The sequence below is a fragment of the Lytechinus variegatus genome, chromosome 4, assembly GCF_018143015.1.
Source record: "Lytechinus variegatus isolate NC3 chromosome 4, Lvar_3.0, whole genome shotgun sequence".
Lineage (NCBI taxonomy): Eukaryota > Metazoa > Echinodermata > Echinoidea > Temnopleuroida > Toxopneustidae > Lytechinus > Lytechinus variegatus.
The window spans coordinates 9,198,427-9,214,064 of NC_054743.1; the positions used below are offsets into that span (position 1 = coordinate 9,198,427).

General features: G+C 37.3%; 1 protein-coding gene across 9 annotated transcripts in view; it reads left to right on the forward strand.

The window, feature by feature from the left end:
* The window catches only part of LOC121413317 (phosphatidylinositol-binding clathrin assembly protein-like), a 90,193-nt gene continuing 74,555 nt past the window's right edge, over positions 1–15,638 (forward strand). For 2 of the 9 annotated variants that reach the window (XM_041606096.1, XM_041606102.1), the window contains exons 1-3: positions 2–555; positions 3,126–3,234; positions 5,014–5,147. In XM_041606096.1, coding sequence (XP_041462030.1) covers positions 3,152–3,234; positions 5,014–5,147 — 217 coding nt within the window. In that variant the 5' untranslated portion in view covers positions 2–555; positions 3,126–3,151. Of the gene's footprint in view, positions 556–3,125; positions 3,235–5,013; positions 5,148–15,638 lie in introns of all 9 variants that reach the window. The other 7 variants (XM_041606099.1, XM_041606100.1, XM_041606097.1 and 4 more) reach the window with 6 other exon arrangements.

Here is a 15,638-nt window from a genome sequence, read left to right on the forward strand (position 1 = left end):
GATATCCGCAAGGGGAGGAAGAGGCTATTTGGATTAATTCCCCCACATGCATTCTTGTATGAAACGAGTCCTGGATCATCAAGACCATATAGGCTAAAAGAGGAAGCCATATAATTATAATCATTGCTTCCGCGGTGACATCGGTACGGATATACTTAATGTCGTTCTACCACAATGTCTCATCGAATAATGAAGCATTTAATCGGAGCTAAGGGAGTATAATGTTTCATGTTGCTGCTTTTTGTTTTGATTTTTATATAATCAGTGCATGTCTGATGATTGATAATGATACAAAGCCAGTAGCATAGGAGATCATGTCCTATATATCGGGGATATCGGATCATTAAGCAACGGAAAAAGAAAGTTGGACACAACTCTAGATCTACTGTTCTTAGAGTATACTCGTATGACGTCATAATGCTTTTATGATGGTGTAATCGCGGATTACCACTTTGCAGCAGAGACAACGACGTGGTGTAATGTCATCAATAAGTAGTTGTATTTTAGAAGGAGCATCTTTGATAGAGAAGTCGATCGGAAACCCATACGAGTAAAGTAAGTTAATATCAGCATTAGATAACAATGTACATGTACACACACTCAGTCATGCAAACATCCTTGGCGGTAAGTATGGAAGCTTAAAAGTGCCACCGAGATGTTGAGATAATTATCTCGGGAAGTCGACATCTTGATAGCAAAAGATAAGATGACGAGATCCTGGATCTCATCATGTCGACATCTTTTAGAAGAGATGATGAGATGACAAGATCCCGGATCTCATCATGTCAACATCTTTTAGAAGAGATGTTGAGATGACAAGATCCCGGATCTCATCATGTTGACATCTTTTAGAAGAGATGATGAGATGACAAGATCCTGGATCTCATCATGTTGACATCTTTTGGAAGAGATGATGAGATGACAAGATCCCGGATCTCATCATGTTGACATCTTGTAGAAGAGATGATGAGATGACAAGATCCTGGATCTCATCATGTTGACATCTTGTAGAAGAGATGATGAGATGACAAGATCCTGGATCTCATCATGTCAACATCTTAAGAAGAGATGTTGAGATGACAAGATCATCTCATCATCTTTTCTACAAGATGTCAACATGATGAGATCCGGGATCTTGTCATCTCAACATCTCTTCTAAAAGATGTTGACATGATGAGATCCGGGATCTTGTCATCTCATCATCTGTTCTAAAAGATGTTGACATGATGAGATCCAGGATCTTGTCATCTCATCATCTCTTCTAAAAGATGTCGACATGATGAGATCCAGGATCTCGTCATCTCAACATCTCTTCTAAAAGATGTTGACATGATGAGATCCAGGATCTCGTCATCTCAACATCTCTTCTAAAAGATGTTGACATGATGAGATCCAGGATCTCGTCATCTCATCATCTCTTCTAAAAGATGTCAACATGATGAGATCCAGGATCTCGTCATCTTATATTTTGCTATCAAGATGTCGACTTCCCGAGATAATTATCTCAACATCTCGGTGGCACTTTTAAGCTTCCATAGGTAAGCTCATTGAGGCCATATCACTATAACATAGGCTTAACACAATGGGATACTGTATGGCTTAAAAGGTTTTAATGGGGTATAATGTTGTCGGGAGTATTGTTGAGATTTGATGGTGCATTGTTTCAACTTCCGGTGTTGACAAAACAACAAAATACATAAAGACGCATCTTTGATATTTGGTTTGTAATTGTGTATCATAATCAAGCAAAAATATTGTTAACATGCATGATCAAGTATAAAGGAAGTTTTTATTGTATATAATAACCAGCATGATCTGCAACGATATCAACATCGATGATTGATCAGTATTGACTATGTTAATAATGAGAACGCCATCGCACTATAATGCAAGGCGATATATTGCCTAAATGGTTTTAATGAGGTGATATTCTAGGCATAGGTATTATCGGGATTTGATGGAGAATTGTTTCAAGTGGGTTTCAACTTCTGCATGGTCTTGGCAAAACAACATTAAAAACTCTAAACAAATAAGGCGCACCTTTGCAACTTGGTTTGTGTATAGATGAGGTTGTAATATACGGGATGCAAGCAAAAAGTTTTATATAAAAGCCTGCATCGATGTCGAATTGAATGGTGAGATACTAGGCCTCAGTAGATTAAAAATGGATCTTAACAATCAGAAACGGGTTAATTGCGCAGGAAGTTTGTCCTGGCTTCGCGTAACAACATACGGGTACGTCTTGTTCCCCCTTCCTATTTCTACTGTAGCACACTCCTATAGTACATTTCAAGAAAATTTATTATCCAATCGATGTTTCCGGTTTTATCTCAGTTTCTGCTTATTTTTGTGGGGATGTGTACTTCTTTCAAAACCAAGAAATCATGTGACATATACCAACAGAGATTGACTTGGAAGTCAGGCACTTTCCATGATTGGTCTTTCAGCTACTATGCATGCATGCAGTAACATTTTCTACCAGACGACTAATCAATAACACTTAGCAGGTGAATGCAATAATAATACAAGCCGCCATGGATCCGGGGTTATATAGTGTGAGGGGGGGGGGGCGGACCATGCAATGGGTGGGTGTGCTGCGATATTGTCCCCTGCATTTTGATGTTTACGAAAAAATGCTCCGTGAGTGGCACAATTCTCTCTCTCCTTAGCTTTTTTATTGGAGGGGGGGGGCTGTCGATTTTTTTTTGTAAAAAAAGTGGACCCTCCTCTGGTAAACATGGATCCCAGGCCCCCGAATGATACTATTATTATATTTTCTGGTGTATCTGAATTGCGTAGGCCTATATAAAATCACCTTCTCGTTTTATCGGTCGGACACATTCGGAAACAGATTGTAAAGAGTGCTTTGACGCCTAGACTAATAATCCCTATTACGTCATCACCCCTCCCCACCCCAAATAATACTCTGTTCATTTCATTGAAAGCCGAGGCACACATTCGATGCCCCCCCCAAAAAAAAAAATGAATAAGAATGAAAATGAAAATAATAAATGATAATGAATAAATAATTAAATGAATAAACATCTTGAATAGTTGTGAGAATTTTATAAATACAAAAATACTTGACTCTTGACTGATATTTCACACGGAATCTGATATTACAGGAATATAAATCAGGATCATAAAAAGGATGGATAAATCTAAGCAAGCAGTGCAATACACAGTGGAAGCTATGCAGTATCTTGTTGGTGGGAGAACACGTCATCCTATCAGGTTTGATAACCACTTTCATTTTCTTCTTTTTTAAAGGTCAAGTCCACCTCAGAAAAATGTTGATTTGAATCAATAGAGAAAAATCAGACAAGCACAATGCTGAAAATTTCATCAAAATCGTATAAGAAAGTTATGACATTTCAAAGTTTTGCTTATTTTCAACGGCAAAATAGTTATATGAACGAGCCAGTTACATCCAAATGAGAGAGTCGATGATGTCACTCACTCACTATTTCTTTTGTTTTTTATTGTTTGAATTATATTTTTCTCTTTTTATTCAAATCAAGTTTTTGTTGGGGTGGACTTGTCCTTAAAAATAAGTGTGATTACATAAAAGTTATTCCAAATATGTTTTAAAAATAAAAAGCACAATTGTACTAAATTTTGAATTATTACTGCACGTATTCAACGATTTATTTTCTCCTTTTTGTATTTCTGTCCCCCCCCCTTTGGGGGTCACCGGGGATGTCAGGAGTAATACGTGACAGAGGCGATGTTATTTAGACAAGGTGGGGGCGGGGGGGGGGGGCGGAGTGAGGTGTCGGACAAGAGACGTTTTCAAAGTAGGCCTAGCTATTGAACTTGAACGAATCAGCCAATCTCGCATGCCTCGAATAATTGTCTTTGGTTTAAAAAAAAAAATCATGCTGATTTTTATTTTATTTTAATCATTTTCACTTATTAATATCATTAATAAGTGATTTTACCCCTTCCACATGAATTGTAAGGTGCACCCCAGCAAAATGTTGATTTGAATCAATGTAGAAAAATCAAACAAGCATAATGCTAATCAGATGTAAAATAAGAAAGTTATGACATTTGAAATTTGGCTTATTTTTCAAAAAACAGTTTTTATATGCATAGCTCAGTGATATGCAAATGAGAGAGTTGATGATGTCCATCACTCACTATTTCTTTTGTTTGTTATTGTTTGAATAACTTTTTTTATACACTGATGTGAATTTTTACCAACTATAGGACCAACTTAATTGAACCATAAAATCTTATAACGATGGTAATACCACATGTTCAGGAAGGAATAAAACTTCGATTTACAAGACAACGAGAAGAAAAATAGAATATTTCATATAATAACATACAAAGAAATAGTGGGTGATGTCGACCAGGGTGTGCATAACTGTTTTGCGAATAAGAAAAACTTAGAAATGTCATAACTTTCTTATTTTACATCCGATTTTGATAAAATTTTCAGTGTCATGCTTGTTGGATTTTTCTCTTTTTATTCAACTAATTTTTTTTGGGTGGACTCGTCCTTTTAAAGTATTTATTTCTATTTGATTTTATCATTGCAAACCTTCATAATGTTTTTTACGATGTCCCATTTATTAGGATAAATTTGCTCATTATTTTGATACATTTGATACCTACTTAAAATGCATTATATTACCAGTACCAATCTACTCATGAAATAAAGAAGAGCGTTTATTGAGGCTTATACCAAATTTGTCACTGTATGAATCATGAGTAGTAGATTATGGAATTGATGAAAGGTCCTTTTTTTCTCATTAATTGCCCATGCAAAAAATCGAGAGGGCGTACATTTTGATACAGTTTTGATGATATCGGGCGCGCACGCACGGTACTCACGCGCACCGTACGTACGCGGGCACAATACGTGATCATCCTCGGCGCTCCGAATCCACCCGACAAGTCTCTGGAAAGGGAGTCTTCTTTTGGATTTAATTCACAAAACTCACACTCACATTTTAGGATTGTTTTCTAATATTAGTCTTCATAGTTCATCTTATTCTTTTCCAGCATGTCTGGACGACAGAGTGTTGTGGATCGCATGCAGGCGGCCCGTCATACGATAGCGGGTTCAGACCTGAGGAAGTCGGTATGCAAAGCCACGACTGAGGAGTTGATGGGTCCCAAGAAAAAACATTTGGATTGTGAGTAGCAAACTAAGCAAGAATTATACATGTCATTTATGATTAACGGTTTCGGTGTCAATGTTATCATGTAAGGACCAAAAAGAGATGAAAAAATTACAGATAATGATAATAATATGAGCCACGGTATACTGTTGTTTAAAAAATTTTGAGCTGAAAAATTGAGAGAAAGAGACTGAAAATTTTGCGTGTGGACCAAGGAAGGTGGAGTTGTGTGTGATCATGATCAACTTGAGAACTGGGGGCCGGGGGGAGGGGGGGGGGGGGGGAAGGGAATCGAATGGATGAGTGCGATTTTTATGGTTGTGAATGAATATTTTAGGTAATGTAAAACAAGTTAGCCCAAATTATCCTAAAATCCCCCCCAAATGAATGCCTTCGGGTGATCATCCTTTCACGAGTCACCCCAAGATATTCCACAACACTTATTCAAGAATATTTAGAAAATCAATATTCTACAAAATTTGTATTTACTTTTCCACATAATTATGATGGTGGGCCCCAAGTCTGCGCACCTAACAATTTGAGTTAAGATTTAACATGAATTTCTTCTTATTTCACAAAATCTTTCAGTTGATAATGTTCTTTACATCATATCATGAGTTAGTGTGCCAAATATCTCATAAAAATGTGAAAGAAATATATGATTTTCTTGGAAAAAACCTCGGGCAGTCATTTTCAAATTGAAAAAAAAATGGTACCCCATGTCTGCGCACTCATTCACTTTGCACACGATTCAGGGATTTTGATGAGAAAGGCTGCATTTTGAGGCTGTCACTTGAAATGCACTGAATTCATTATTTTTCCACCATTTTGAGTCGGATTTTTTAATGAATACCTGTCTATGTATTGCATGTGTAAAGTTCGTGTTCGTTGCGTATCTTCTTTTACTAGAATCCCGCAGATACGCGGGTGCGCAGACTTGGGAGACCGCGCAGACATGGGGGAACTGACCATACCTGTTGCACACAAAAGTAGTTCTTGAAATGAAACAATAGCCCTATAAAATAAATTATACTTTATTTATAACAATCTACAATGTACCCTGAGTGAAAAAAGATGCATGGCCCTAAAATAGGATTTACCTTGTCACTGTCACATTTTCACAATTCGCCTATTTTGCCATTGGAATTAGAATCTGTGCCATATTTACAAATAATGTACCTTACATGTATCGCATTAATAATGGCCACTGATGTACAGATGGGGGGGGGGCTTTGAGAGGCCGTGAACTCCCAAATTTTAAGGATTAAGGGGGAAAAACAAAGAGAAAGAAAAGGAAAGGAGAATGGGTAAAATATGATATTAGGCTTATTTCCTGAATATCTGTCAAAATCTTTTTTTTAAGGGATATTCTTTAAGGTAAAAAATTTTGCTTGGTTGCTTCACTTGCTCACCTGCCTCACCACTTAAGTTTTCCCATGTCTGACCTAGTCTTGAGGACGCAATGATGATGTTTTTTATAAGCTGTCATATACTTCTTCATCATTGACGTCTTGACACTTTAGCCATAGTGTCCTAAGCGAAGTACAATAATAAAGATTGATTTCCCTAGGAAATCCATCTTTTCATAAGATGAGCGCTCAAAAAACATGAATTTTATTAATTTCTACACCTGACACCTAATGCGTAGGAAGATTTTGAAAAATGTTAAATAAAATTGTCAAAAAGAATATTTCTTACCTCACTGATGCAGCGTAGACCCCTTGATCCACATGTAAGCAACGGAAATACAATAGTGTCGACCCTTGAACTGCCTATGTACGACGTACTTCCGGCTAACGACGCCGTTTTGAAAAACCATTTATAGATAAAAATTATTATTTTAGAAATAATAAAATTTATTTAGTAATTATAAATAATTTGTAGCATTTAACAAATTATTTATAATAACGTAATAAATTTTATTATTTCTAAAAGGGCATTTCATGTGACGGCCTCAAAATGCAGCCTTTCTCATCAAAATCCCAGAATCGTGTGCAAAGTGAATGAGTGCGCAGACATGGGGTACCATTTTTTTTTTCAATCTGAAAATGACTGCCCGAGGTTTTTTCCAAGAAAATCATATATTTCTTTCAAATTTTTATGATATATGTGGCACACTAACTCATTATGATGTAAGGAACACTATCAACTGAAAGACTTTGTGAAATAAGAAGAAATTCATGTTAAATCTTAACTCCAATTGTTAGGTGCGCAGACTTGGGGCCCACCATCATACCCCTCCCTTCACTTTGCCTGATCCAGTGAATTCTCCATCCTCAACTCAACCCTCCTTCTCCACTTGCCTCTTCCATGTCTTTTTTGGCCTTCCCCCCTCATCCTTGAACACTCACCTCAAACTCAAAAGCTCTTCTTAAAACATGGCCATCATCCCACCTCATACTGCACATGTACATATGGGGCTCCTAAAATGCATTGATTGTCAAATTATACAGATTACTACACTGTGCAGTAAATATTTAAATATGATTTTTTTAAAATCATTTTTGATAATGTGCAATTCATCTTTGCATGTGTTCATACAGGTGTACATGTAGCAATTGGCATTTATTCATCTATGGGCCAGGTCCCTTGGGTCATTCACAATCACAATCAATTATCAAGATATTACTATACTACTGGAGACCCAATCCTGTCCTGTGTACATTTGTAAATCTGCTGCTCAGCATATTTCCATGTATTCCCAGGATATTCCTAATCACATACACACCTGATCTAGATATCAGAGGATATCCCGAAAGGCGGAAGTTCATCTAGATCGTTGCATTTGCAATTTTATCTCCATATTTTGTATCGTATTGCACTCCCCATGACACCTGTGGTCTAGACACTGGGTCATGGAAAAAATGGGAACATTTTATCCTAAATTTTGTTTTACAACTTCTGTATGAAATATCAAATTGGAAGTAAAAGCTTAATAGATTACAGGTATTTTTGTGTGGAAATGTGGGTGCATGTTTTGTATGTGTGTGAAGGGGCAGGGGAAGTGGAATTAATGGTGGAGGGGTGAGCACTGAGTTTGAATTTTATGCTCTCTACTTTTACATTGAATATAAGCACTAAGCAGACATCGTATATACTGTACATGTATGTAGACCTACTGACTTGATGTGCTTCACTACATGTACATGTAGAATGAAGGGTGACATTGTAAATTATTTGAAGAACTTTTTTTTTCCTTTTGGATATTGTAGATTAATTTTTACCATGAGTCATTATTTACTTATGGTGTGACGGGTAGTGACATCAGTTGATGGTGAGTGAATCATTGACTGATCGGTCTCAAAGACTCAAGACTGAAGAATATTGTTCATTCAACCATAGCACAGTTCATGTGCATTTATGTCTGCAGAATGAAAGGCAGGCATACTGGTAATTTGATTCATTGAGTTGTAATAATCTCCCGTTGTGCACATTGATCTCTGAGATGTGCACATATTGTAATTTAGGCTACTTGTACAAAAAAAATGCACAATTTACATGTATATTAATAAACAAGTATGACATACATAGTGTCTCATACAAGGACCTGCTTGTAAATTTCACATGTACATGTACATGTACATGAAAATTAATGCACATGAAAATAAAAATCATATTGAAAGTAGGACACAATATAATGATTTCATGCAGACAGAGCAGTTTGCATGTAATTTTACAAAAAAAGTAAAAGAAACAATCTTTTGATGCATTTTGTCAAATTTGAATTTGGTGCTTCAATTTACAGTATATGTTTTTTTTTTTAAACTGCAACTTTACCCTACATGTAGGACAGACTTCAATAATCATGTGCCAATTACATGTAGATCCTGACTTCTGAAGCTCATTAAAATGCGACTGGCTTCCTTGTGCTTTTTAACATGCACCTTGTCATGTGACTCTGCTGAGGTGACATCATCCCCTTCCTCAGACAGACGTCATGTCAGCAGCCGTGAAAGGAACTTGATCTTTAAAGGATTATCTGAGAAGACACCGTGTAATAACAGTAAACACAGGAAGTTCCCAAAACGCCCGATGATGGCACTGCTTTTATAGATGAACTACATTTTAAGGCTTGTACATGGTATTACAATGTAGTTATAAAACTACAAATGTATGGTATTCGAGGGCATCATACTGTATGATTTGCTTGTCAAAAAAAAGCCTACAGTACATGTACGTTATTAAGCTATGAAGTATTGCATTTTGCAAGATGGTCCCCTGTGTCTGTTTTTCTTGAATATAAATTGGTCACTTCAAAATAAAAGCTCAGTGTATGCTAGTATGCACTATCATGAAATTCTTGAATGTGCAACTGAATGAGTATTCATGAGCACAACTATTGAGTTCAAATTTGAATTCTTGAGGAGCACACACATTACACACATGTACATCATATGGACATTATTGTCATTGAGATCCTATGCAAGTTTTTCTCTGCATTCACGATTAATGCACACTTCTTTGTAGACACACAGCGCAGACAAACGAACATTGGCTGCCCTTCATGTAATTTCCTCTTAGACCCAGGTTTCCCCCATTGGTATGAGTCATTGCTCCTCTGTGACTGTCAGGCACACATCATACAGGGATGAGACAGATAGAGATGATGCTCACGGGGGTATGAAGTCATCTATTGAATGGATGAATAAAGGGGGAGCCGGAGAGTGATCTCCATTCTGAAATCATTCGCAATCTGGTAGAAATACGTACACTGTAGGCCTCTGTTCTACATGTAGATATCTGCACTTGATCTTGTCTTGGATTCATGAATTGAATATGAAAGTCTATAATAGTGCGGACTCTGCAGTTGTAGGCCTACATTTAGACCTAATTCTTCACTTGCCGTGGTACTGCATAGTGTGCAAATGATTTAACCGAACACTATCACTCGCCGCTGTAAAGTCCAGACTACTCAGGCTACTGTATGTAGGGCCTACATGTATGCACTAAAAATTGTACAGACTATGAGAAGCAATAATTTTTTTTTTAATTGCTTCGTGGTCTGCACTATTCTGATCTGGACTACTGTAGATGACATGTATTTAAGGGTGTGTAGGACCCTTTTCACGAAAGCAGTACAGTAAGCACTACATGTGACCCTGAAGTATGTGTACATGTGTAGGCAAACTTTAGACTGTAAAGTATTGACAGGTTTTTGTACAGTGTAGCCTACATGTACCTGTATGTTAAACTAAAGGGCCTTTCTGTCTATTTTATTGGTAAGCAGCCAACCTGTACATATGTAGGCTACACGTACATAGGCTACATGTACAGTGTATGTTATGTATGCTATGCATGTACATGTATAGAGCGCAGACCTGCTACTGAAGTGTGTTTTCAGGTTTATACTGCTGATGCAAAGTCATCATCCTTGCTATTACTGTACCTATATGATTCATACTCTCAGTCATTAAAGAATTATGTCAAGAGAACCTATACTTGATCCACACACAGTAGAAAACCCCATCCACTGGGGAGAGATTTGAATGAACAAACCAGCTGTCTGTGTGTCAGAGCATGTACCCCCTCAAAGGTCACGGCAGGGGTTTATATTTGGAGCAAGGTGACCCCCAAGAAAAGTTCAAGAGTGGGTGTGTTTTTGGGTGCGTCATAAATCACTACAGGACACATGTGGCGATTGCAGTGTCTGGGCATTCTTTACTTGTCCTTGCTATACATGTATGCCATTTACATGTTCCTTTCAATTTCCTTTCAATTTCAGCAACAAATCCTTGCTCTTGAATTATTCATGTATTCTCAAGCACTTGTACAAAAACATGTATTGTTTTTACATGTACTTCTTCATGTGATCGGGTGTGCGTGATTGCTTTTGGATCAAATTTGGGATGTGAAGGCCTACATGTAAAGTCTTTGAAAATACAATGCAGTTACATGTACTCTACATTTGTACATGTACATGTAGGCCCATCGATAAACATACATGTACTGGGGAACGTTTCATGAAAGGACTTGTCGGACGTTTTATCCGACAAGTCCCATTTTAGCCAACAGTTACTATAGTAACAGTGCCTCTAAGCCAGTCAGAATCAAGGAAAGATGTCAGATCTGACAACTTGTCGGACAAAAATGTTGATGAAACGCTCCCCTGTACATCATGTAGGCCTACATGTACAGGGCCTACATGATATACATGTACTGTAGCCCCACCCCACATACATGTACTGTACATGCTCATCGGTCCTGTCATAGACCTACTACTCAGTATAGACTCTTAGACACCATTCTCACTACATGTACCTTCCTAAAACTAGTTTAAATTTAACGCGTAATGAGAATGGTCGAAGCGATCTTCGAAACAATCTTCCAAACCGGTTCAGAAAACCACCTTCCGATGTACATGTAGCGTTCAAGATCGCTTTGCCTCTTTAAACCGGTTTGTAGCGCAAGTGAGGACACAACCATTCTTTGGGAAGCGATCTTCTCACATTTTGAGCACGCTACTACGCATGACAGGTGTAGAATGCTTACGCTGCGGTTTTCGAATTTGCGCGAAACATTTCCATAGCAACAAGATCGCTTTACCTGTATGTGAAGTGATTTTGAAAACCACTTTCGAGTGATCAATTGGGAACGCTAGCAAAGCGATCTTCCAAACTGGTTTCCTGAACCGGTTTCCAGTAAACTATTTTTAGAAAGCATAATGAGAACGATGTCTCTGTCCTTTTCATGTGTACTGATGGCTATATTTCCATTCAAGAGTTTATATCCTACTTGTTACCCTTGATAAAGGCAATGGCAATTTGATGATCAAACCATCATTCATTTACATGTAAGTAGGGCCTACCATCTACTGTACACATGTAAAAGAGGCATGGCACATGAAGATTAAACATCAAGCAAGTTCTTGAGATTCAAGTTGTGGGCTTGTGCCTTTGTGACAATAAATACAATGCAAGTTCAGTCACATTTTGTGTGATAAAGCAAATTTCCGTTCAGGTGAATACTGCTATTAAAAGTTAGCTCTAGCAAAGAGAAGGGAAAACTTTAATAAGTGCATGTACCATGTTATCCAGCACTGCAAAGCTCTTTGCAGAGGCAGTTGGCTCAAACAATATTTTGGGGATATTAATTGCATTGACAGACACAACTTCGACAGCTATTTGAGACCCCCATTGCAAGTGTCCTAATTTCTAGACATACATGAAGGCCTACATGTTTATGTGGAGTTCCCTGAACAAATACACTCACTGGAACCCTATGAATAGTGTACCATCATGTTTACATTGTGGATTTGAAGGAGACCTATTTTGGATTTAAAAAAAAAAACTAGATTCATACTACAGTATGTCTGTCTGTGTACCCATTGTTTATCATGTGCAGTGAAGGCCATTCCACTGGATATGAAGAGAGAAACAGACACTTCTAGAAGGGGCGTTGTTGATAACTTGGCCTTTACTGTGGAGAATTGATATTACATGTAGGTACATTTTCCACTTGGGCTCTAACTTGGTTTATTGAATATACATGTAGGTCTCCATGTACAAGAGAAAATCAGTATTAATGTAAAGACAGACATAGGCACAAGTCCTAGAATAGTGGAAAAATATTGCAAAACATATAGGCCTAGGTACACGTATCTGTACCTGTCAAAGAACTGATTACTATGAAATACATTGATCTTGGCCTAAGTCTACCTGGACATGTACATGTACCTGTACACTACAGTATAGGTACATGTACTTTAACGTGTAGGCCTACATGTACTCATGCAGTCTGGAAAATGCACAGTTGTATTTATTGATGAATAATAAAACTTCAAATGGGAATCATGCAAAGTTGACCATTTGAGGAAATCACTATGTTTATCCAGTCATTGAGGTACTACTAGTAGTAAAAACCTCCAGGTTTTTTTTTGTACTGTAGTTTTCTTTGGCTATTAAAATATTTACCATATTTGATAAAACTCCATGACATTCTGAATGGAGGTTGCAGTTGTGGCATTTATAGTCTACACGCACAGACCCTAATTGACAGCCACATGGACAGCTGTAGTTTGATCATAAAGCACAAGTTCCAATTTTCTGTGCAAATGGCATACAATTCCCACGCAGCTCAGATAGTCTATAAAGTGAGACACTTGTGCTTTGACCATGGAGCTATGCTTTAACCAACACCGAGCTGTGTAAAGAGTAGCCATTCTCAAATGATAATGGGAAAGTGTAACACATCCACATATGTTAATGGATCCTAGGAAGAGCAATCTGCATGTATTCTAAAGACAGGAAGCTTAGCCAGGATATCCTTTCGTAAATTATCACATATACTCTACATGTTCAGCCCAGGCAATTCATCAAACACTAAAAGTAACAATATACAGTATGGATGCATCTTGTCCTCTGTACAATCACATGGTTTCAAGGGAAGTTCAATTACATGTAGGCTATAAAGGTGAAAACGATTCTCAGTATATTTTTTTGCAAGAATATCAAAACTAGGAAGAAAAATTGTGTTAAAACTAATAAAAATCCTTTGCAAACAATTGTTCTTTTATAGAAATATAGTATGCCCTTGACTTTAAATTAACCAAAAGATATTTAATAAACAGAGAATTGGCAACAAACAACACAAACACACAACTGAAATGTTTCTACCTGAGCACGAGTTTTGTGAATTTTGGCAAAATATATATTGCAAGCCCTACCTGTATCTGAAATTGTGTATTATTATCCAAAATCTTTACAATGATGCATATTCATTTTAATATTAGATTTCCCATTGTGTCCCCACCTATAAAGCGGTCTTGAAAACCATACCTGTAGCACGAGGTGGTTCTACAAAGTGGTTTTTAGAAGACCAAAGCAGTGTAGGACTGCTTCTATGTACAATGTAAGACTGTTCTGAGTGTAACCATTACACGTTAAAACCGTTTTCCAGTAAACTGGTTTACACTAGATGTGAATGGGGTCTCAGGCCCTATTCATTTTCAAATCATGTACATACATGTGTAGATAGTTTCAGGATGAACTCTTTTTCTAATAAAATATGACAACCAGTTACATGTTAAAAGACGAAGAGTAACATTGTGCATGTACTGTAGACTATACATGTAGTGCTGCATTCCTTCAGGACTTGAAACAAGTTTCCTGCTTGAAACATTCTCAATGTCAAGCACGCAGGGTGCCATCATTTATCAGCATCAAAATGTGCCAGCCAGATGCTCATTACATGTTATCTGCAATGTGTTCACACCATTATACAGTGTAGGGCCCATACTATTTGACAAGTCATGTGCTTTGAAAGAAGAGTTTCAAAGCAAATGACTTGTCATGTGTCTACTCAAACTTTTTGTTTTGACTATTGAAACAACCTGAGCAATGATCAGTCTGTTTTATTCTTTTGAACCACTGAAATTGTGTGTTTACATGTACATGTACATTGCATACTGATGTTGTATGTTAACCTTTCAAGCTTTAAAGAGGTTTCCCAGTTATGAAACAGTGTTGAATTTGAGTAAATGTAGCAGAAAATAATCTACCCATTATTAGTAATAATGATAGCTGGATTTATATAGCGCTTTTTGCCTGAGAATTCCGAGCGCTTGCTATTATAACCCCTAAACTTGAGCTACCATCACCGGCGCTCAGTGCATGCAAGGAATTACTCCTGCCGGGTACCCATATTTCTCACCTGGGTCAAGTGCAGCACAGTATGGATAAATTTCTTGCTGAAGAAAAACAAACCATGGCTAGGATTCGAACCCTCGACCCTCTGTTTGAAAGGCGAGAGTCAGACCATGATAGTAGAAAAATAATGCACAGTCCACTTGGATGAACTTTAGAGCAGTATGAAACAACCAAGGCTCATATTAAAGGTCATTTCAAAGCATCTCAACTTTTAAAATGATAAGATTTGACTTTCCATGCTGGGTTTCATGGAAATCATTCTCAGAAGACCAATTATTCACAATTATAGGCTGCAGAAAGTTGCACTAAAACCACCCAGTGAACTTTACAGAGGTGTTGCGGAAATGTCTTGGGGCCCTGTCATGTAATAAAGTAATACTTCGCTGATTGGTGTCAGTCTACAGAAGCAATCTGTATTTTGATTAACTACAAAAAAGTTCTTATGTGCTCGTTGCACAATGATGGAAAATCACATGTCACTCCGACAATAAAAAACAACTTCTTTTTCAACTGATCAATGGCGCACATTTGGGACTTGCGCTTGATTTTGTTACATTGTAGTTGTGTTTTAAAGACCTGGAGGGTTTTATATCAATTGCTATTAAACTTTTTAGTCCTACTGACTTTCTTTTATATGATGCACATTAGCATTCAGTTGGATGTACATGTAACATAGACCTAGTTTACAAGTCAAGAGTCAATGAAATTTCTGCCAAAAGCACTGTAATCACAAAATTGATTGAGATACAGGACTGTAGGCCTAGAATTTCCAAATTCATACCATGGAACAAGCTACATGTACTTCTTAATACCCAGTGAGTGTCTAGAGGTCAAAATGTTGGTGAACTATTCGCTGAAAGCA